Genomic DNA, 22848 nt, shown 5'->3' on the forward strand with positions numbered 1-22848 from the left:
GTAGGCAACAGCGGAACCATGGAAACAGAGCAGTCAGTGCAGAGACAGCTCAGATCTCTCAGTCGTCCGTCGGACTGGATGAACAGTGTCCGCTCAGTCCTTCGCCACTGACATGCTTCACCAATGTATTTCTGCGTGTCGAAATACGTAGTTACGACAGGCAACTCGCTTCCTTCGTTGGATTTCTCTTTGGTCCTCATTATCCGGCTAATTTAGCTCGTTGAACTTTGCTAAGTAACGTTATCATTCTTCAAACAGCGCTGCTAAGGTTGAGCCTCACAGAGGATGCTGGAGTCAATAAAAGTAACAGGTAACGCTTGTTTGTTTGCTTCTCTTGTTCCCCTCTGACTGTAGCTGCTCTGCTTAACGGATTAACGACACATCAGGGGCATTCACGTTAACTACTGAATCATATCAGTGTGGTTAAACGTGTGACGTGAGAATAGACTGTCACATCAGCTACGAGCTGAGTGATCGGTTGCCCATCTGATGTGTTAGGTAACTATTTGGTTGGGTGGCTGAGCACATAGCAAAGAGTCCGAGTTGTACTCGCCCTCAGCTCTTCCACTCATGTCATCGCTGTGCTGCTGTGCTCATTAGTGGATTCTGCCTCAGTGCTCCTGTCCGATGTGAGGCTGCTCTCAGCCTGAGGATGTACCAGGTTTCCTCAGTAGAGCTCTCACGACTCTTGTACTGTCTCTGGAGATATGATGATAGGAATATTCTCTGTGACGGCAGTATACTGACTTGTGATACAGACTAAACACAAGTCCAGGATAAGTCAATTTAGGTCTGTTCGAATAAAATCACATCATTATGCTTGAAGCAAAATGGGGAGAGAGACTGTTTATCATACTCATTATAAGTTCTTGTATCCGTATCTTTATCACCTTGTTTTAGCTTGGCACTGGAATAAATCTAATTTTATCCTGGCTTGATTAGAGGATTAGTCTATCTAGCTATCCATAAAAGGTCTGCACGTGAAGGTGAATCTGAAGTAATCAGTAGACATACACACTGTCCTCACTTAATGGTTTCTCATGTTATTCATTTCAGAAAGACTTCACTGGCCAGAAGTAGAAATGTCCAAAAAGTACATTTTAAACTCTACTGACAAGGCACTGAGTCCAAGCCATGTATGCCTGGAGAAGATGCCATCCAGTGTCCTCAAAGACCTCTTCAGCACTGGCTCCAGCAGCTCATGCATACGGCTGCAGGCGGAGGAGGAAGAGTGGGAGAGCCCAAAACAGTCTCTGTACAAGAAGCCCAAAACATCAGTGAAATGTGCTGCCACACTTGGTAAAAGGAACCATCCAGGCATGGGTTTTAAAAAGGTGCGTGCTCAAGAAGGTTGTGGTAAACCTGCAAAGACAAGTTGTGTCATCTCAGGCACCAACTCTAGTTTTTCTAAACCAACACGGAGTATCGCAGTAGTGGGCAGCACTATGAGCCTCACCCCTCGCACAGTCCCAAAACTCAGGAAGATGTGGGTCCCCAATTCGCCTCGCACCAAACTTCGATCATTGCATAAAGCAGCTTTTGCAGGGGAAGTGGAAAATGCCAAGAAAATCTGCCTCCTTACAGCAATCAAGCCTTCTAATGTGGAGAAAGAGAAGGTCAAGTTTTTTAAGTCTGACTTCAACTACAATCCCCAGTTTGAGTACAGCAACCCCATCTCTCCACTTGTCCTGGCACGGCATAATAATTCCTCAGATTGCTTCCTGACACAGGTAAGGAGTTTCCACCAAATGTTTTTTGGAACAATTACATTTTTCAGTTTGGTTCACTTGTTTGCACACAGTTAAGAGCAAAACCATCTGCAACTAGAATAGCACTCAGCAAAGCTGAACCTCTGAATGTGGTCTGATCATTTGGATCTCCTGATCCAGATCTCCAGAGCTGTCTACCTGTGATTGGCTCACCTGCAACAGATATCAGGTCTGAACAAGGCCTTTGTTGCTTGATTGTACAATAACACGAAAGGGAAAAGTTGCCTGCTTGCATGCTGAAGAAAGGAGAGTACTCTGACCAGAAGCAGTGACAGGTCATTAACCTAATCTACAACAATGCCCATAGTGCATGAGGTTGGTGCTGAGCCAAGTCAAGCTGGGTACAGCCATCACAGAGACCTGCTGCTGGAGCTATTGAATGACAAATTAGAGTTGATGGAAAGTGGCTGGGATGAATTAGTTCAGGAAACAAATGTGAAAGCCTTTGTGTCTCAAATCAACATTTACAACATGACTTCATGTTCAGTGAACAATACTTAAGTTGTAGAAGAAACACAATACTCTCAAAACCATATTTTGTACTTTCAGAATTCAACATTGGGTTCACCCCACTAATGTATAGGTATATATATATTTTTTGTATTGGAAAACAGTCTGGTGGTGTTGAATTGCAGGCTCTCTCAACAATACCACTTTGTGAGCTGAACAGGAAATGTGTGAGTGAGCTGAATAGGAAATGCAGTAAGACAATCCTGTGGAGGATGATCGTGTTCTTCTGTCTGCCCTAGTTTGTGTTTTCTTCCTCTGTGCTGAATTCTGAAAGTGGACTGTCACTTTAATCCCATTTGTCTTATAGTATGATATATATTGTATGTGTAATGATAATAAAAATAATTGTAATGATTGTATTCAATGTGAAGCAAATATATATTTATAAAGAATCACAACTTCCAAAACATCAAAGATTTAATTTGTGTCTTAGACTTGTGAAATTCTAGGCAATCTGATAAACATAATTTGTTTGGCATGGCTTCATAATGGATAAATGTTCCAAATCCCTTTGCCAGGTTTCTATCACAAACAAAAAAGTATTTTTAGATGGAATAATGTCAGCTATGGAGAGAGCACTTACCGGCACCATCCTGAGAGCTGTAAAGACCTTGCTCTTTTCTGAAGGAAACAGGGAGAAGTCTGAGCAGTTTATGGAGAGGAAATTAAGGGCTGGAGACAGGAGAATATGACGTATCCAACCATAGAGGGTGGTCATTCCATGAATCAGCAGGAAAAGCCAAGGCAAGAGTCATTAGAAACGTTTGGGGGACATTTATCAGGCACTATTTTCTCAACAGTTCTCTGAGGCGTCATCTTCACCTGGATTCTAGCCTTTCCTCCTCTCTTCCTCTGGTGTCTGCTGGAACTTTGTTGGTGGAGACCACTGCAGAGAACACCATGGGCAGGCACATATGAAGGAAACAAAGACTGTATAATATCAACTAATGGAAATAGAGCACAATGATCATAGATGAGGTGATATACAGATGAGTCTGGTGATTGTACATGTGAGCAGCAAGTTCATCATTAACATACAATAAAGCAAAGCAACACAGGATACATCAGACAAACCAGAGGATGTCACACCTTTTTAAAGCCCTATGAGACAAATTGTGATTTGTGAATATGGGCTATACAAATAATATTTGATTGATTGATTGATTGAAGAAAGATAGCTTGTAAAGGTGGATTGATATGAGAGCTCCTTCAGCTGGAGAAAGTATTTATCCAACAAGGAGAGAAAGGTTTTAATTCAGACCGAGATACAGACTGATAAATTGGCCATGCTGATGAATTTACTGATATGATGTTAGTAAAGTCATTCTTGTATTGGGGTATTTGTTGGTCATGTTAGAAAAAAAAGTGCAGAAGATTAATGCCAAACAGTGGAAACAGTGTCTCCATTACATAGTTGGACCATCATAGAGCACTGATAATACAGACCAATGATGCAGACTCTCAAAGATATACTGTATATTAATATTAGACTCAAAGATCCAGTGTTGGTCAGGCTCAAATTATTATGCTCCAGGAGAAGGTTAATCAGGGAATCATCATTTTAAGAGTGATAAAAAAAAAACTTGAACTGTTAAGAAGTAGAAGCATAACAATAGAGACACGGATTGGACTGTGACCAACTGTAATACCTTGGGAAACTTCAATGGATGAGCCCTATGACACAGATTGTGATTTGTGAATATGGGCTATACAAATATAATTTGATTGATTGATAAGGATATACCAGTCAGGACCTATCTACATGTCCTAATTGGCCTGTAAAAAATATCACAGTTTAACAATCTGTTTTTTCTTCATAATAAGTTGTTAGACTAACTAGTGGTTTGTTTAATGTCTATGACTAATTATTTCTTCTCTGTTTAACTTTGTTTTAGTGATGTTTTTGCAGTTGTCTTTAATTACCACTTTGGAGCACCACAGTGGAAAATCCTGCATGTTCTAAGCATCAGCAACAGGACATTAGTCATTAGTCATGACAGCTTGTACATAATGAGTTTCTCATCTTTTACAGGCAGTCCACATCATGGAGCTTGCACTGCAGCGATATGGCAGCTATGAGAAGTTTGAGCAGGTCACTGGGGGTAATCTCCTCACCAAGAGTCGCATCTGGCACAATGTCAAGAAATACATGGAGAAGGAAGGCTGTGTGGGGGAGGTGAGAGAATACATGTTTTTGTGGCTTTGATTATTTTCCGTGTGATTAAAAATACAGTAAAAGGTAAAAGAGAAGATGATGTGAAGCCTGGTGTATTACTGTGGCCTCTGCAGTCTGTGTCATGGTGGATTTGTACATCATCATGACACGGCAGCAGACAAGAGGGCATCAAAATGAATGTGCTTCAGGGAAAAGTGAGACATGGCAAAAGCCGCCACACACTCAGGTCATCAAAACCAGTTTGCTTTTGTGTTTATGTAACTAACAACCAACGTTACATCACCCAGTTAATAGGGTTTTACTGGACATATCACATTATAGGTTCACACACGTCTGGGGATACTTGGCAAATTCCTTTTATGTTCAAACAGACCAGACAGCAGAAAGAAAATTCAAGTGAGTGAAAGGAATAAAAAACAAAAAACGTAGGTGTATGTGACAAAAACAGATATATTTCAATGCATTCAAATCAAAAAAATGTACAGAGTTATTTTGTATTTAAAACTTTTGGATTGTGGTCAACCAAGGACAGAGTCTTAGAGCATTAGATCAAGCTGGGTCCCATACAGGCTTCCTGTGATTGTTTTTTTTTGTCTCATCTTTCTCTCTTTCCTTTGCCCTTTCCTCTCAATGTGTCCTCTCTGCTCTCTCCTAATGTGCCCTCCCATGAGCTCTGTCGTCCATCCCTAGACCCTCCTTCCTCTTTGTCTGTGGAGATAAACAAACACACACTCAATGAGTTATTTTAACACTTACCGATTAGGGCTTACTGCTACGTCTAACTAAACACCCAATATCAAAAGTGACATTGTCAAAGCTCTTGCATAACAAATAATATCAACAATTCTTATGCCTCCGCGCCGGCGACATCCAGTGGTCATCAGTACATATGTACATCTGTCTGTCCCATTCTCGTGAATGCTAAATCTCAAGAACCCCTTGAGGGAACTTCTTCAAATTCAGTTGGACTCAAAGAAGAACTGATTAGATTTAGGTGGTCTAAGGTCAAGGTCACTGTGGCCTCACAAAGCATAGTTTTTCCTTGTGAAGGTATATATCTCCTTTCACATTTGGGACACATATTCACTTGGACTCAAGGATTAACTGATTAGATTTGAATGCCTGGAGTTTGATGGTCTAGGTCACAATGACCTCATGTTCCTGTGAATGTGATATATCAGGACTGCTTGTAGGGTATTTATCCTGGCACAATTCACTTTGACTCATGGATGACCTGATTAGAATTAGGTGGTCAAAGGTCAAGGGTCACTGTGACCTCTGAAACACCATGCCTTGCGAATGTAATATAATCAGGAACAGCTCAAGGAAATTCTTTCAAATTTGACATGCGTGCTCACTTGGACGCAATGATTAACTGATTCGATTTCAGTGGTCAGGTCATAGTGACCTTATATGAATCAGAAAGAAACTGCACTGATTGGAGGAGGCATACAACCACAGTGCAGAAATTGTAGTTGTTGCTAACACAAGTGGGTGTCAGTTTGATAGACATGATAGACATTGATCGACATTTATTTGTGTTTATAATCCATTAATTACAATATAAGTCAGTAATATAAGATTCTGTAACTCTGTTACCACTCACTCATGGAAACAGTTGTCATTTAACACTCATTTTGTGGAGCCTGGGTTCTAATTAATATAGTTCTCTAATGTGGATGTTCTATCTCTGTTGTGTTGATAGATAGTTGTCCAGGTGACAGAGGACCTCCTGTCCAGAGCCTCCATGACAGTCGTGAACAGCAGACCTACACTTACCATCAACATCTCCACTGCACGGGAGCACTGGCTGGAGGGCATGCTGAGGCATGAGATTGGTGGGTACAATAGTTTATGCAAGAATTTTATTTTGTGCTTTTTTTTTATCCATTTAGGTCACCAGCTAAATGGAAAATCATTTACATTTGAATTTATTGCAGTTTATCAAAGGATAACCTCCCTAATCACAGGTCTGATTTGCGCCATCCAGTCTTTGCTAAATGACTATGTTATTGATATATTGAGCCAATATATCAGCAGATCACGGCAAAGATCTAATAGATTTTTGAATTTGAACTTGAATATATTTGTGTAAATTGTCCTTATCCTGTTCCATCAGGCACACATTATTTCCGTGGAATCAACAACTGCCACCAGCCGTGGAGCAGCAGTGTGGGACAACCCAGTCTCATCAGAAAACGTACACCACCACGTTGGTCCACTTGGAAAAACGTAGTATTCTCACAATTTGGCCTCTCAGATTGTGAGATACCTACGTTTTGTCTGCCCATTGTTTTGCATTGGCCTGTGCCCACGCACGTGACTCTCAAGATCCCGTCGCAAAAACGAAAACATGGCGGACATTCCTTGTATTTTCAGATAAAATGTCATTTTATAATATAGTTTGGGCATTAAAATACATTCTGACACCATTTCTAGCAGAAATATGCTCTTTGCTTCCACAATCTTCAGCCAGTTCATGCTTACGATCTATATTTTATTAGTTATCACGAATATTTTTCAGATCTCGCCAGAAAAATCGTAGTAATGTCACGTTTTTATCGTTGCTATGGTGGTTGCTGTGAACGCTGCCATGCCGTAAACCACGTCGTAGCGTGCTGTTTGAATCATCGTCCGTGCGTTGCGTCGTTCAGTGAGCGTGAACGTTATTCACGTTATTTGATATTAATATTTGATGATAGATTACACCTCTAATTCGAAGGATCTAAGAAGTCCCCGCAACTACATTCATACCGAGGCGGGCCCGAGTGCGCAGCGTGAGCGGACCCGTCATCTTGACGGCTTAGTATAGCGAGTGCACATTTTACAGTATATATGCCTATTGTGTATTTGATAAATTTGATATGGACTGATGATGAACATTAAGATTATTTTTCGTATATCATTAATACATTTTTATCTTTACCTTTTCTTATAACTTTGTATTTGTATTTCTGCTATGTAAAGAGTTGTTTGTACATACTGTTAATCTTCATGTGCTCTGTAATAGCGATGAATAATAACAAATCTGCTGTCTACTTGAATTTTAATTTTTTATTTTGTATTACTGTATAGAGATGATAGACATACTGTATAAGGCAATATATCAATTATATAATTTATATATAAAATTCAGCAAACAATTCCAGCAGCAAATGGTTTTAGCAGTTCACACAAGGCGTTGGTTTGAAGGGTTTTTAATGTACCATACATACAAAACAAATTTGACAACATTCCTAAAATATAAATTAACAGTAAGCTAAAGAAACAGCAAGATAGTCTTTCAATTAAACAAATACAAATAATAGTAATATTACATTATTAATATATACTGTATATACAGTATATATTGTATATACAGTATATATACTGTATATATATTGACATGCTCTGTTGTAATACATCTATATATCTATCTATATATGTGTATATATATATACATATATATACATAGATATATATATATATATGTGTATATATATATATATATATAAGTAATATTAACAAAAACTTCTTGAAAATAAACACTTAACATTGAACCTTTATGTCACATTTTGTGTGTGTATGCTTTGTGTATATTCATGTTGTGTGTATGTATGTCAACTCCCGGTGTTCTCCTTGGCACACACTGCAAGCGCCACGTCTTCCCACTGTAATTAACCAAGAATTTTTTGACATTAGCATTGAATGGAATTCAAAACTTGACAAGGAAGAAGGGCAACGAGACACAGCGAGCTATAAATGCCATATGCATTTAACATGCACACAGTAAGCTGATTAGTGTAAATGACCTGATTATTGTAAGAGTCAATTGTCAAGACAATAGTTTATACTTGTCTTTTAAAAATATTTTCAAATAAATAAATAGCACCACATTAGCAGCAACAATTTACATAAAAGTAAAGAAATGCATAATGTTATATAAGAAAACTAACGATATATAATACTAATTTCTTAATTGTAATATTGCAGTAAACATTAAGTAATTTTAGGACAATCAAATCCAATTAAGAGACATTGTACATACCACATGGAACAGGGCTCCCGCCCACCAGTTCCATTACGTTCCCTGAAACACATTAAAACATGTTTACCATTAAAGCAAACCTATGGTCAGATGACTTTACAGTTTGAAGTTGTGGTGATTGTAAATCCAGTTAGTATCTCGTAGTACAACATTTTTTTGTATATTACAACTACATTTTTGACCTCAAATTACAACAAATAAAACCTTCAACCTTTGCTTTTCAGTACCTTCTTCACGGGTAATACTTCTCTCCTCCAGTGATTGAATGGTTGCTTCTGAAAGAGCAAAACAAGAGTACACTTACTCTCAATCTGACCTCATATATTTTAATATTAGCATTGTTGCACAATTTGATAATCAATTGTCAGTGAACATCCTAATACTCCTACCAGAGCTATGCATTTAGCACATGCATCATGGAGATCATGGGAACCTACTGGAAATGCTAAAAACTGGGTGTGTCAATCTAGGGCTGCAACAACTAATCGATTAACAGTCGACTTCCACTCCAACAAAAACAATAGTGTTTGGGTTCCACAGGGTTCCTTCCTGTGCACTTTAACTTGACATGATTCCCTGGCTTTATCATCAGCAAAAATAACATGATTACGTTGACCAGCAACATTTCATCTCATTATCCGCTGATGACTTCAAACCCATTAACTATTCAGCTGGTTGGAAAGAAATAACCACTAGATGGCAGCAAACCTTATTTGGCTTTAGAACAGAAAAAAACAGATCATGCTTATGGGTTTTAAATCATAGACACTAGGGCTGTACAAGATATCTAAAATTACGGTCATCGCAATATCAACATGGGCGATGTACATATCAAAAAGACTGCTTGACTGCGATAAATGGTGTTCAATGTGCCATGTATTCACGCTCTGCATGTCAATATATTTGGCCAATTAGATGGAGCCCTGCTGCCCTAGATAATAAATTAAAGATATTCAGTTCATTTGCCGGCTCTGTCAAATTTCGTACTGCCTCCTTAAAAATTGTTAGTAATCACGCTTGTCCCGGCCAAATTGATGTCTATAAATGGATGATTATATAAAGAATTGCACAGCTTCTTTAATATAGTCCCAGAATCTGAGGGAAAGGTAGCGCACAAACACAGACTCGCTGCTCACTTTTCTCACTTTAGTCGCCCTACGACATATGTTTGTGAGTCCAAACCACTAAAAATATGTGAAAAGATAAAAATCTAAAGAGTAAACATGAATGATGAGCTCAGTTTTAGGATCATATCCATTCACACACTCAGATATATATATATATGAATATAATACTCCAATGTATTACCACAATATCACAACTCTAGCAAAACAAAACAAATTTCCATTTACATAATGTAGTGTCATGACAATTGTAGAAACAAAGTTCACAAACATCAGTCATCTTTAGGAAGATTTCAAGGTTAGTTACTCTGACCTACATGTTGTATTATTTACTTGTGTAACACCTTAGTAAAAATACGTTATTGTGTTCGTTTTCTAAAATGTCACCACAACATACCCTGATTCAACATGGCACTGGGAGGCTGCATGGCAGGACTGGTGGAGGGTTGTTTGAGAGGACAAGCGGCCAGTTGGCTGATGGGTGGCTGGTTGGCAGGGATGATGGAGGGTTGGTGAGTGGAGGGATGCTGGTTACTCCAACCTCAATGGAACAAAACACATTAATATCAGAGTAATGTTTTGTGGTGCATACTAGCATATTCATTATTTTCAATACATATAAATAAAATACATCCATACAACTTAATTTGATCTATGCTTTAAATGTGGTGTTTATGACTTTGCAGTAGACTGAGCTATATGTTGAGATTTCACATTCAAGTTAGTATACACATACACACTACACTATACTATACATTCCTAGCATTTCACACCAAACTGAAACGTTAGGAACCAATATAAACTCTGCTCCATGGTAATTATTAACAAATGCCTAATACTTTTCAATACTGAAATATTAAAATTCATAATTGCTCGTCCCATACCTGTCCAGGAGCATCAGCTGTTGTGGAGCGTGTCAGGATTCCCGCGATGATGACAATGCCCCCCCTACTCTGGTTCTGATTGGCTAACCCTGACCCTAACTCTGACGGTCCTCATTCCTAAACACCAATACATAGCTCTGGCGCCAATCAGGATTACTAGCCAATCAGAGGGAGAGTAGGGCGGGTGATGACTCGTCATCCCACAGGCCCCCACCACCACCACCATCCCTAACTTGCAGCCACCTCCCCCACACACTGTGTACATACTCTCTGACTACTTATGTATTCTCTCACAACAATATTTATACTTGTGTCCATATATTATGTCCATATACTTACACCAATACTCTTCTGCATGATATATTTTGAATACTTGAACATTTTTATGTGTTCATACTGTATGTATCTTAGTGTATTCATTTTCTACTTTCACTACCAATGACATTGACTCTGTATAAATCTATGGTATCCATCTGACTTGATACATATATCTGCATTCAATTTGGGCAAGTGTAGACCTAATTTTCCTTGTGAAACACTTTTCATATCACAGTCTTCCTTTGATTTTTAACATTGCTACTCCCTTCCCTAGACCCCAATGCAGCATGGTCCCTGGTTTTCAGGATTACAGTATAGAGTACCTAGTGGGTGCATGTTTTAAGAGGACCCAAATATGAACTACTAAGACGTCACATTGTTTCTCTTGAGCTCATGGAAATGACCTTCACCTTCCACCTACTGTCACCTGAACCATACCGTACTGGGTGTGATTTGAGGTTTTGACTGTTCATACCTGGACTATATCTTCACTCCAAGTGGTGGGACAGCCTCACACTTGGATGTAAACCAATTTTAGAACATATTTGCTTATACTGAGATCTTTTAAAGTAATGTCCCAGAAATGATTTCTGATAGAAACCCTGCCTCATTACCGCTACCAGCTACTGATTGAAGTGAAACATCTATTGCTGTACTGCTGTGTTCATTTCTTTGATGTTAAGAATGTTTCTCATATGACCTTATCAGATTGCATTGTGAAACATCTGGGTCACTAATTTTAGTGTAAACAAGAGGGTGGACTCTGACTTATGACTGGATGTATTTAGCACTGATACACAAGCTTGATGTTACACATCTTAAACAATATGATATGGGCGCCACTTAGAACACCAGACCTGTGTGCTTTGCTGTGACTATAAATGACTGAAACCTCAGATAAAGAAAGTAATTTTCTGACTTCAGTAGCTGAGGTACTCTCACAGAATGTAATGTGCCCATTCTACTAAACCATTTGATCCTTTTGTGTTTATTTTGCTTAAAGCAGAGCATTCACTGCTTTAACTCAATCAGCATCTTATCTGCCAATAACATGGTGTAGAAGTGCAAGGAAATCCCAATATGTTATGATCAATGTCATTTATTATGCACAGAAATTACATTAAGGCAGTTGCTGGAAATGATATGATCAACAATTCTCTTAAAAAATACAAAAATAGTGTTTGGGAGAGGGGTTTCAGAGGGAGGGGGCAGCTATGGAGAAGGTTCTGTCACCCAGGTTTGCTGCTTGGTGTGATGGAGACAGGAGGTTAGCATCAGGAGCGGAGGCTGCAGGAGGGAGGAGCTGGAGCACAGTGGTACAGCTTCACTTGAGAAGAACTGAAGGACACAAACAAACCATAGTGTTAAATTCTGAAGATGGTTCCTCTGATGATTGCTATGCTAAAGCTAACAGCTACCCAACACAAAGCTAAGGCCTTCCTAAGGCTGCCAGGAGTAGCAACAGTAGCAGTGCAGCAACAGAGTTATTCACACATTTACCTAATCACAGCACTCGCAGTTCTTGAGCAGCGAAGAAGTAACTCTCCATGTTTTCCTCTTCAGAGGAGGAGTCATCCAAAACATTGTTGCCGTTCCAGAATATGTCGGACCCACTGCAGCCTGCTGAGCTTGAACTTTGTGCAATCTTCTCTTGAGCACGCAGAGTAGACCCTCATGTCCCGTCTCCGTAAATGCCTCAGTACTGCCTGAGAATATATGATAAAAAACAAAACGTTTTAATAGTGCGTTTGTGTGTATGTATATATACACACATACAAGGCTTTCTTTTCTACAGAAATCTTTTTCCTGAGTTGATGTCTCTGCTTATTGCCATCTAGAATGTGAAACCAAACACTAACATTTTAATGCCTCTGCAATAGCCAGTTGCCGGAGGCATAACTGTATGTTTTGGTTGTCCATCTGACTATTTGCCTTAAAGTCAAAGGTCAAGGCCACAATGACCTCATCTTACGGTTTCAGTTGTCGAGGTTACAGTGACATTTATATGAGAAAAAGTATGTAGAGATATGTACACAGAAACTGCACTGGTTAGCGGAGTCATACAACCGCAGTGCGGTAATTCTAGTTTTGTTTTTTTTATAAATGGGTTAGCTATTTTTACAATCTACAAATAGTAATCAATACATTTTGTCACAGTATGTTACACAAAGAAATTGGCATTAAAGTTGGCATCTTGTTGTCTCACCAGCCTGACGATACAGCTGAAATCTTTGCTGCTTAATGCTCAAATAGAGTCCTCAATGGCGTTCTGCAAGTCATTTTGATTGGTTGGTCCTTGTGAAGAGGAGAATAAAATGAATTAGTGCCAATATCAGTTTACAATCAAACCTTTTTGTGTAGACCTTGTGTAAACAGAGTCAAAGGACATTGTGCAACAATGACATACATTTTTTCCACAGTACCTGTCGTCCACTGCTGAACATCTGACACCCATTACTGGACTGTGTCTTCCTGTAGAGTGGTGATGTTCTCAAGGTCCTTTGCACAGTCTGTCAAAACAAAATCAGAGTTACAAAATGTTAATGCTGCACAACCCTTTGCAGATACGGCTAGTATTTGCACACCACATCGAGCAAAACAAAACTGCAGTCTGTGAAGCAAGCAGTTTTTGTAGATATAAGGAAGTGCAAATATTTCTGCACGGAACATATTCAGTCCCTTAACAAAAACAATGGCCGACAGCAACCTCAACGCCTCTTACTTACAGACTAGTGAGCTCGCGTTGCTGCCCACTGACCGATACAACATCGCTCTTTTCTAAAACTAATGAAGGCAAATTCACACATGTAGACAGAAATAAACAGTATAAATTAAAAGGTGTAAATATTGCTAACATGATGTTTGATGGGGTCATCATTATACATAACAGAGGAAATCTTTGCACATCTATTTCGTGAGACAGGCGACAGGTGCGTAGGAGAAGGATAAATTCAGAAGGTGGTGGGTTTTTGTTTTCTACTTTCCAAACATCATTATTCATAAATAAAATTGGTAGGGTACAAGAAACGTTGCGTCGTAAAATAAGGGACAATGTAATATAATACGTGTTTTGTCGTCTCATGGATGTAGTCAACCAAGGAAGACACCTCAGAATCCTTGGCCAGAACAACAAAAATCAATCAAGTCTCAAACATATAAAATATATACATATTTACAAATGTACTGTTTATGGCACTCTAAATTTTTACCCTGGTTGGCTCTTAAAGCCGTATAGTTTACGGATCCCATCCACTGCAAAGCCAACATGGAGGGTGTGCACGCAGGGCACTGAATGCTGCACCTGAGACAGCCTCTCAACTTCAAATTTGGCATAGGTCTATTCCAGTAATGCATTCTGCATGGTATCCCCACATATCTTAATCTGCTAGAAAAAGACAAAATCCAACACTATATTATAGTAAATATGGGAAACATATTGCAAGCAGTCGGTAATTAGTTCCATTTTATACTCACCGACCTAAGACTTTTTGCGTGTTCAGGCATGCTAACAAAGCTTGCCGTGACATTCCCAGAGCCGCAATCTTGAGATCCTCATATTTAGTGAACCAATCCACTGCATACAAGGTTTTAAAATTGACTGTTGCTGGCCAGTACCCACTTTCAACTAGATCAGCAATGTCCACTGAAAAGTCTTTGAGTGTATCGCCTGAAATTCAAAGACAAAAAGCAATTATTTCAATGCACAAGCAATCTTAAATGACATTACTGCATACATTTTTTCCCAAAAACATTTAGATTCCTTCCAATCAAATTTACTTGCCTTCCTGTGGAAAAGTTGTTTTCCAGTTGAACAATCACAGCAGGGAAGCATGCTTGGTCAAAATCAACCATTCTAGGAAGCAAGGGAAAATAATTTGATGTACTAAATTCCAGTAACATCAACGTTAGTCAGCGGAGGTATTCTTTCAGTGTGATATTAACTTATATTTCACCCAGCGTACTTTGGGGATTTAAAAAAATTATATTTAGTATATTATATAAAATGGTGTTTGTGGTATGTAACTTAAAAGTACCTCTTTAATGGTAGGAGAATTTCTCTCCCTCATCTTCGATGTATGTGGATGGTGGCAGTGGCTTAAACCCGGCTTCTGTTTCTCTCCAGGTCTCCTCTCTTTGGGAGAGGCTGCCCTTCCTGTTCCTCATCAAGCAAAACAAACTGTTCGGTCACAGTTTTTGACGTTGCTGAAACTCCTGTAGCTTCACTTGGATCCTCCTTGATTAAAAACAGAACATACCAATTGTTACTTAAAATGTATGCAACGCCCGAACATCTTGTTTTGAAAACATTATTGTCATATTGCATACTATAAATTAAACCAAATTGATCTGATATTGTGGAGTAATGGTAGACAAATACATCCCTTGTTAATCTAAAGCATTCATAAATCAAAGTTCAAATCATAAACCACCCTTAATTTGAAAGACGAAATCAAACTATCACACTCCAAAATAGGAAGCTCTCAAAACTTAGAATGACTGTATAGTGAAGGCCCCACAATGGGCCTTTCACCCTGCACCCTACACTGTATCATGTAGAACTATTTTATGGGCTGATTCGTGGTTTCTGTTAGTTTCCTTATACCATTACATTATCTGTTTATGTTTATATTTATATTGTAGCGTCCTCAATGATGAGCTAAGCGCTGAACTGGTCTCACCAACCATGTATTCACATCCCAGGTAACACAGGCTACAATGGGCCGTAGCCTGAGTACAAACAATAGAATATTAGCAAATGAATAGCATCCATTGTCTGTATCGACAGACTCCACATTCGCTGTGTCAGCACTCGGACTGTAAACCCAGATCGTTACAATATTTAAAAAACAAACAAAATAAACTACTTACCTGACAGAAGGATTATAACATCGTCGTCTTCCAAGCGCTCCATGTTTATGACGTAGCTTTGTGTTAAATGGACCGGAAAGTTAAAAAACTTTATTTACGACAGTCAACGACAGGTCCGCTCACGCATCGCACTCGGGCCCGCCTCGGTATGAATGTAGTTGCGGGACTTCTTAGATCCTTCGAATTAGAGGTGTAATCTATCATCAAATATTAATATCAAATAACGTGAATAACGTTCACGCTCACTGAACGACGCAACGCACGGACGATGATTCAAACAGCACGCTACGACGTGGTTTACGGCATGGCAGCGTTCACAGCAACCACCATAGCAACGATAAAACGTGACATTACTACGATTTTTCTGCGAGATCTGAAAAATATTCGTGATAACTAATAAAATATAGATCGTAAGCATGAACTGGCTGAAGATTGTGGAAGCAAAGAGCATATTTCTCGCTAGAAATGGTGTCAGAATGTATTTTAATGCCCAAACTATATTATAAAATGACATTTTATCTGAAAATACAAGGAATGTCCGCCATGTTTTCGTTTTCGCAGACGGGATCTTGAGAGTCACGTGACGTGGGCACAGGCCAATGCAAAACAATGGGCAGACAAAACGTAGGTATCTCACAATCTGAGAGGCCAAATTGTGAGAATACTACGTTTTCCAAGTGGACCAACGTAGGTGGTGTACGTTTTCTGATGAGACTGGGTTGTGTGGGAAGGAAAAAGCACAACCTGAAGCCCCTGAATCCGACAGAGGAGGGCCTGGCTAGCATCCACAGTGTGCTGTTCAGGAAAGACCCCACGCTGTGGCGTGCTGCCCTACTCTACTACACTGTCTACCAGGCCAGCCACATGTCCTTCTCTCAGCTCTTCCACAACCTGGGACGCTTTGTCCAGGACCCCAACACCCGTTGGGACTACTGTGTCAGGGCCAAGAGAGGCCAGACCGATACAGCACAGCCAGGTTAATCACTGAACAGTAACTGAGATTCATGCATCTAATGTTGGGCTTGATTACATTTCTAATTTAGATTCACACAACGTTCACACGTGATATATTCAAAATAACCTTTAAAATATGAATATTAACCTTTTAAAATGTATATTTGTCATCTTCACACTTCATTCATTTCTCACATTGCAGGGTGCTTCAGTAAAGACCAGGTCTACCTTGATGGCATCCTGAAGATCCTGAGATACAGAGACAAGATCAACTTCCCACTGCTGATGGCTCTAGGAAAGGTGAGGCATCTCAACTATCTCTGTTATTGATCGTGGGTGATCGGACTTACACCAGGTGGATGCTGCTCCTTGACAATTTTTCTTTTTTTCTTCAATCACAGTCACTGGATAAATTCATATGTCCACCCTCCAGATTTGTGGACCAAATCTTTGCAGACTTCTGTTACCCCTTTTCCTCCAAAGCCAACTGAGTTCTAGTGCTGGGCTGGTGCTGGTTCGGAGCTGGTTCAACTTGCAGCCAGTTATTTTTCCCATGGGCTAGAGCCACCTTAGAGCCACATCATGTGTTAACATGAACATCACTGTCTACGTCTTAACGCCTCAACTGTATAAATGAACCCACAAACTGGCACTTATGACATATTATGTTAAAAAACATGTATCCATTGATTCAGTCCAACCTCATTCCCCTCGCTCTCTTGCCTGCGCTGACACACACACGCACACACACACAGACTCAGCTGACGTCTCTGACCCGCTACAGTTTAAACATTGATTTGTTTGAAATTACTGTCACATTATCAACCCTGATCACTACATAATGATCGACACTTAATTCCTTTATTTGGTAATATTTTTTTCATAGCTGTGTGCATTCTATCTCTTATTCCCTACAAACAGCCTACGTCAGCGGCTTGTATTTACTTATAGACCAGCAATGAGTTGGTGCGAGCCTGGAACCAGTTTTTCTGGCCAAGAGCCAGTTCTTTGGCCATCGAAATACTGGTTCCGGATTCCGGACTGCCTCCAACCTGGTCCTGGAACTGCCTAGGCGGAAAGGGGGTATGTGACACATATTATATGTTCTAGAGGTCTATGAATCATCCACTTATCCATAAATGTGGTCAGGTCTGAAAAATGTGGGGCCACGTCCTTCAAAGGACAGCGTACAAAGGTGTGGCCTTCAGAAGATATACACAACTGGTGTGCTGAGCTGGTGCCTCCTCCCCAAATGAGAGAAGGTGGCCCAGATGTTTTCCCTGGGCATCCCACGTTTTCCCCAGACTAGTTGGGAGGATGTGATAATGTCATCCCTGTATTGTGTTCACTGACCGCCCTGTGGTCCTTTCAGCTGGACAAGTCTGGAATACTGACATGCTTTCCACTACTTGAACCATTTCAATGGTGCACTCAGTTTGAAGGAACATGTCATGTCAAGGCCCTGTAGGCATTCACAGCTCAAAGAGTGCCTAGACATTCTGCAAAGGAAAAGCATTCCACCCACTTTTATCCATGATCTCAGTTCATGATAATAAGTCCAAGTTAGAGTTTAGATTTGCTGGTACATCAGAAATCAGATTCATTTCCTTCTTCACCATGACGGTCTGCAACATTTGCATAACTGCTGACACGACACCAATCTGTTGATATCACGCTATCTGACCCTTTCTCCTGGGCAAGATCCATCAACTTTGAACACAACAACCTACAAAGTGGTACATAACAGTGCACTTGTTCCTGTGATACCTTCCACAGAAGTTCAGATGTAGAGTAAAATATAAAGAAAGCAGGGTTTATTGGAGCTTCCCTAACCTCTCTCAAGAGGAATCAGAACATTTCCTTCTGCTTCAGAAGAGTTGAATCCACTGATGATAATAAAACTATGTTATAGCTAGGGATGTTGAACACGAAGAACTGAACATGCTTGTTGTAACATCAGTCCAGTTTTACAACACCAGCGGTTTGAGCAGTTAAGACACAAAATAGTCCTCAACAAATAATTACAATATACAAAAACCTGGAGTCTGACATTGAAATGATTTTGTACATCCATTTAAAAGGTTTCTTAAACCGTTGCCATTGTTTTTCTGTGGGCTCAGGTGTCATTCGAAGATCTGGACCGCCTGAAAGCAGTGGCTCAGATGGAGAACGTCCGCATCCCTCACTTCATGCAGGACCAGGCGAGGTATGCAGAGCAACTGACCAAAATCATGATGGTCAACCAGCTGACTGACGAGGAGCTCAAGACCATCATCTGAGCCTGTTTCATTTTGCCTGCACAATCCTGATCCGGCCTGAATAAATGCTGTCAAACTGCTGTCAGCTGTCACCTGCATGTCCCTAAAACCACATACACATGTGCATGGTAGAAGTGTGTGACTTGTTCTGGATGCTATATTGTATGTAGTGCAGACTTGTGTTCGATTTTCTCATAATTAAACATAGGTTTTTACCCAATAATTCCTCCACTGGTGCAGTAGATCACCCAAGAATCATTACAGTGTGTTGTGTTTAGGGCTGAATGAAAATCAGGAATGTGAACATTTTATATATAACATTGCCAATACAATACCTGTATTACTTCATTCATACAAAAATGATACATTTTACTTTACTTTATCTTTCTATGAAATTACCAGCCAACTATGTTTCTTTCTTGACGGTTTCTGATGCTCCATTTGGTTTGTGTAGTAGTTTACAAATTAGTTTTTATATTATATAAAAAACCTAAATATGAGCCTAGCTGATGCTGGTTGTTTTGGCTGGTTAATGATTTTTCAGAACTAGTTTGTAAGACATGCTGTCTGATAACACCGGAAATCAAAGGCAGTGTGGTATTTCCTGAAAAGCCTGTTGTCATAAAGTTGGGGGACATAAGACCCAGTTGAGCAACAAATTAACAAAGAGGGTTAGAGAGAGGGAGGTTTATTCCCTGACTGCCTCCTCACCTGCTTTCCAAAAGCTATCCTACCATCCAGCAGTTTAAAATGAGTATTAAACCCAAATTCCACTTAAATTGATATTTGATATTCTCATACACACAACACACAACAAATATACATCACATGAACAGGGGAATCCCTCAGTTGTGACTTGCAAGTGCTTTGTGGTGGAATATGTATATTATGGAGAGATTGTTTGTTATTTAACATATTTTAGGATTTCCAATCTCAAGTTTCTTGGCCAAAATATACCAATACAGATACCAATAAAGGGCTGTCACTCTTCAGTTTTCCAAATGTAAACCACCCTTAAAACATGGTAAATAACACAACAGCCCATGTCTTGCTCTAGTTTGTTTGTTCTAGGGCCAACGGTTTCACAGGGAGTGACTCACATGCACTAACAGGCACAACACACATGCATATGAATGTGCTCCTGGAGCAGCCACTAAATCAGAGACGCTTACGAAAGAAGAAGTGTGACTTTTCTCTGCTCAGGTTACCATTACTCCATTGCATCTTTCAAGATAATCTAGTTATATGTTCTTTAAAATTGGGTAACCATAACACCATAGATGAAAATGCAGCTGCCTTTTTTGTTTGTTTCTGGTTTAAAAGTCAGTTGCATTTGAATTAATTTGAAGAAAACAGATGCTAATTGTTCAAATTCCAAGTTTAAAGAAGTAACAGCCCTATAATACAAATGTATCTGTCTATATCAATGATAAGCTAATAAGACTTGATGTGACAATGTATATCTGCTGTAATCTTAATACTGTCCCCAAGCTTTTTAACCTGACAGTGAAATTCCTAAATAGCTGAATGCTTAAATGTTTGTGGACTCTTGTGTGTGAATATGGTCAAATGTGACATATGAAACATCCATGAGTTTTCGCTTCACCTAACACTAAGATATGGATTATTTGTCTCGCCTGCAAGTGTACTTACCTACAGTAGTGTTCTGTATCTATCTCTGGGGTGAAGATGAACACTTTCTTGCACTTAGTTTTCTGTTGTGGTGTATGTAGTGTTGGGATTTAAAACTGACAGTTGTTGCTCGACAGAATGACGGTGAAAGCAGGGTGGTGCAGCACTGTAACATACAGGATTGCTTATTAAAGCAGAACCTGTCGAGCACCGTTCCGGTGAAACTGTTTGTGTAGTTTTGAATGTGTGTTCAGTGAAGCCCTAGTTGTCTAATTGCACTGACTTGAAGCCCTGTTAGACTATTTGCACTTTCTTACCTTGGATCTACTTTTTCAACCGCACTGATGTATGCAGCTACAGACTGATCTGTTTGATGCCTTGTGGATTTACTGTAACACCCGAAGTGTAATCATTTTATGTTGCTAATACCAAGGATGACCTGATGCAAGGATGAAGCTCTTAAAGACCTCTTAAATGGTACAGTTTAATAACATGGCATTTCTATGGGATGTTTTCTATTTGAAGGATTTTTTGTCATATGAGTAAATAGAATCTACAAATAAAATGGTTCCCCGGCATAACCCACTCCCCACCCTGTCCCTCGTGTATTTGTGTGCTTTGCCTCTCCCAAATTAATTGTGTGCTCCTTTTTCATTTGTACATCTGATAATTAAGAGTTACCAGATAGTTTGCTCATTGGAAGCCATTGTGAATCCATGCATGTTTGCATCAGGGAATTTGAAGTGTTATCATTAGAAAAAGGAGAAAATAACAATGAGCAACAATGTGCATCAGGTGAAAAAAATATACAACCCATTCCAAACTCTAATCAAAATACATGAGTAGTTTTCTGACAGAGAAAGACCGATGGAAAAGACAAAATTAAAGAAATTACAGAAGTAAAAACTTCACATGATAATCAATAGATAGCATTAAGTTGACCTGAGTCGATAAAGCAAAGTAAAGCACAGCAGAAAATGATCAGAATCCTAGATCAGGTGTTTACAGGCAACAGCAATAAAAGTACCAATACAAACATGTACAAATTACAAACAAGTAATTGTATTTCAAAGCCTGTTAAAGTGCTGAGGTAAAGATCACCAAAATATCTTTCAAGTTATCAAGAGTACTTGTCTTGAAGTAAAGTGGCTCCTGAGGCTGATGCACTGTTATAATGATATGACATTAAATGGATTGTTCATACATGCATCAACACCCTAACAGCATTACTGATACGGTTGTATCTGCTTGACGTGACTCACATCATATACAGTTTGATAGTATAGTCCTCCAAAGGGCCACGTGAATTTGCCACATGAATCGGTGGGGTAGTGAAATGATTGCTGCGAGCAGAAGAAGATAACACAAAGTTTTGCTAAACAAATCTGGTTCATCAATCTTTTTGTGAATTACTGGATATTTACCTCTGTGAGCAGTAACGGTATTTAAATGGAACCATGTGAAATTTTCATAAAGGAAATATCTCAGATGGTACCAACATCTCATAGACATCTGAAAAACGAACATGTATTGCATTGAAGTATAGCAGCTAAAATGAAAATACTCAAGTGAATACCTCAAAATTCCACTGAGGTAGTATTCCATCAAATCAATTTCAATCAGCAGTGAAACCAGGATGTGGTGTTTCATTAACACAATACTCCAAAACAAAAGATAAGTCCAGATTTCAGGTCCCTTCCAACATATAACACATAATAAATCTGAGGGGCCAATAGATGAATAACAGTAGATAAAAAAATGTTGAGCCCATGTATTTTGAGGGAAGCGTTATGTGCAAAGACTGCTTGCTGGATTTCAGGGATGATGAATGAAAGAAATTGGGAATCCTTGCCCATATGCAGCAAAGGAGGAATTTCCAGGTGCCTTTCAGTTCCTGGGTATAATTTTGTGTCCAGTAATTGTGGCCATCTGGGCATTTGACATGATGAGAGTTGATCCCATAAAAATCTGTTTTAATGGTTTGGTTATTTGGAAAATAAACATTTAAAAACCTAGTTCCAGTCCAATGTATTTTATCTATCTAGTGTTGGCACAGGCTTCAGTTGCTCAGGTTTACGTGAATAGAATACCAAATGGATTTTAAAAATGGATCTGCTTGCCAATATGGTTGAGGCCCATTTCATAATAAGCATAATGCTAAGGCTAAATTTGAGGAGCCCTTTTCGGTGTCAGAGATCAACCGCAGTAAACTATACTGTGTCACAACACGCTGCTGGCTTCCTCAAACCCTGTCCAGAGGTGTCACACTTCCCATTCACCAGGGTCTGGTTTCCCTGGGAAACTGGAAACCACGGAGTGTCAGAGTG

The 22848-nt window shown here is 39.4% G+C and overlaps 1 protein-coding gene and 1 long non-coding RNA gene across 2 annotated transcripts; one reads left to right on the forward strand and one right to left on the reverse strand.

Moving 5' to 3' along the window:
- kiaa0895 (KIAA0895 ortholog) lies at nucleotides 1-21109 on the forward strand. Its single transcript, XM_035183728.2, has 8 exons — nucleotides 1-310; nucleotides 1057-1730; nucleotides 4312-4455; nucleotides 6161-6293; nucleotides 6575-6625; nucleotides 16399-16653; nucleotides 16834-16931; nucleotides 18752-21109. Exons 1-8 carry the CDS (start codon nucleotides 286-288, stop codon nucleotides 18908-18910), a joined length of 1539 nt encoding a protein of 512 aa, XP_035039619.1. The 5' UTR covers nucleotides 1-285; the 3' UTR covers nucleotides 18911-21109.
- Nucleotides 12390-14067, reverse strand: LOC124855048. The gene is made up of 5 exons (XR_007034972.1): nucleotides 14018-14067; nucleotides 13874-13924; nucleotides 13232-13318; nucleotides 13015-13103; nucleotides 12390-12514 (listed from the first exon to the last, which is right to left on the reverse strand). It is a non-coding gene; the product is annotated as an uncharacterized LOC124855048 (long non-coding RNA).
- Nucleotides 21110-22848: the final 1739 nt, after the last annotated feature.

This window comes from Hippoglossus stenolepis, chromosome 17 (assembly GCF_022539355.2).
Source record: "Hippoglossus stenolepis isolate QCI-W04-F060 chromosome 17, HSTE1.2, whole genome shotgun sequence".
In the NCBI taxonomy this organism is placed as follows: Eukaryota; Metazoa; Chordata; class Actinopteri; order Pleuronectiformes; family Pleuronectidae; genus Hippoglossus; species Hippoglossus stenolepis.

What these genes read in the sequence shown, in the direction of transcription:
- kiaa0895 (XM_035183728.2), top strand. Translation starts at nt 286, where the DNA reads ATGCTGGAGTCAATAAAAGTAACAG. An exon ending in GGAGTCAATAAAAGTAACAG is followed by an intron (nt 311 to 1,056) that starts GTAACGCTTGTT and finishes TATTCATTTCAG; the next exon opens with AAAGACTTCACTGGCCAGAA. An exon ending in GACCGATACAGCACAGCCAG is followed by an intron (nt 16,654 to 16,833) that starts GTTAATCACTGA and finishes CTCACATTGCAG; the next exon opens with GGTGCTTCAGTAAAGACCAG.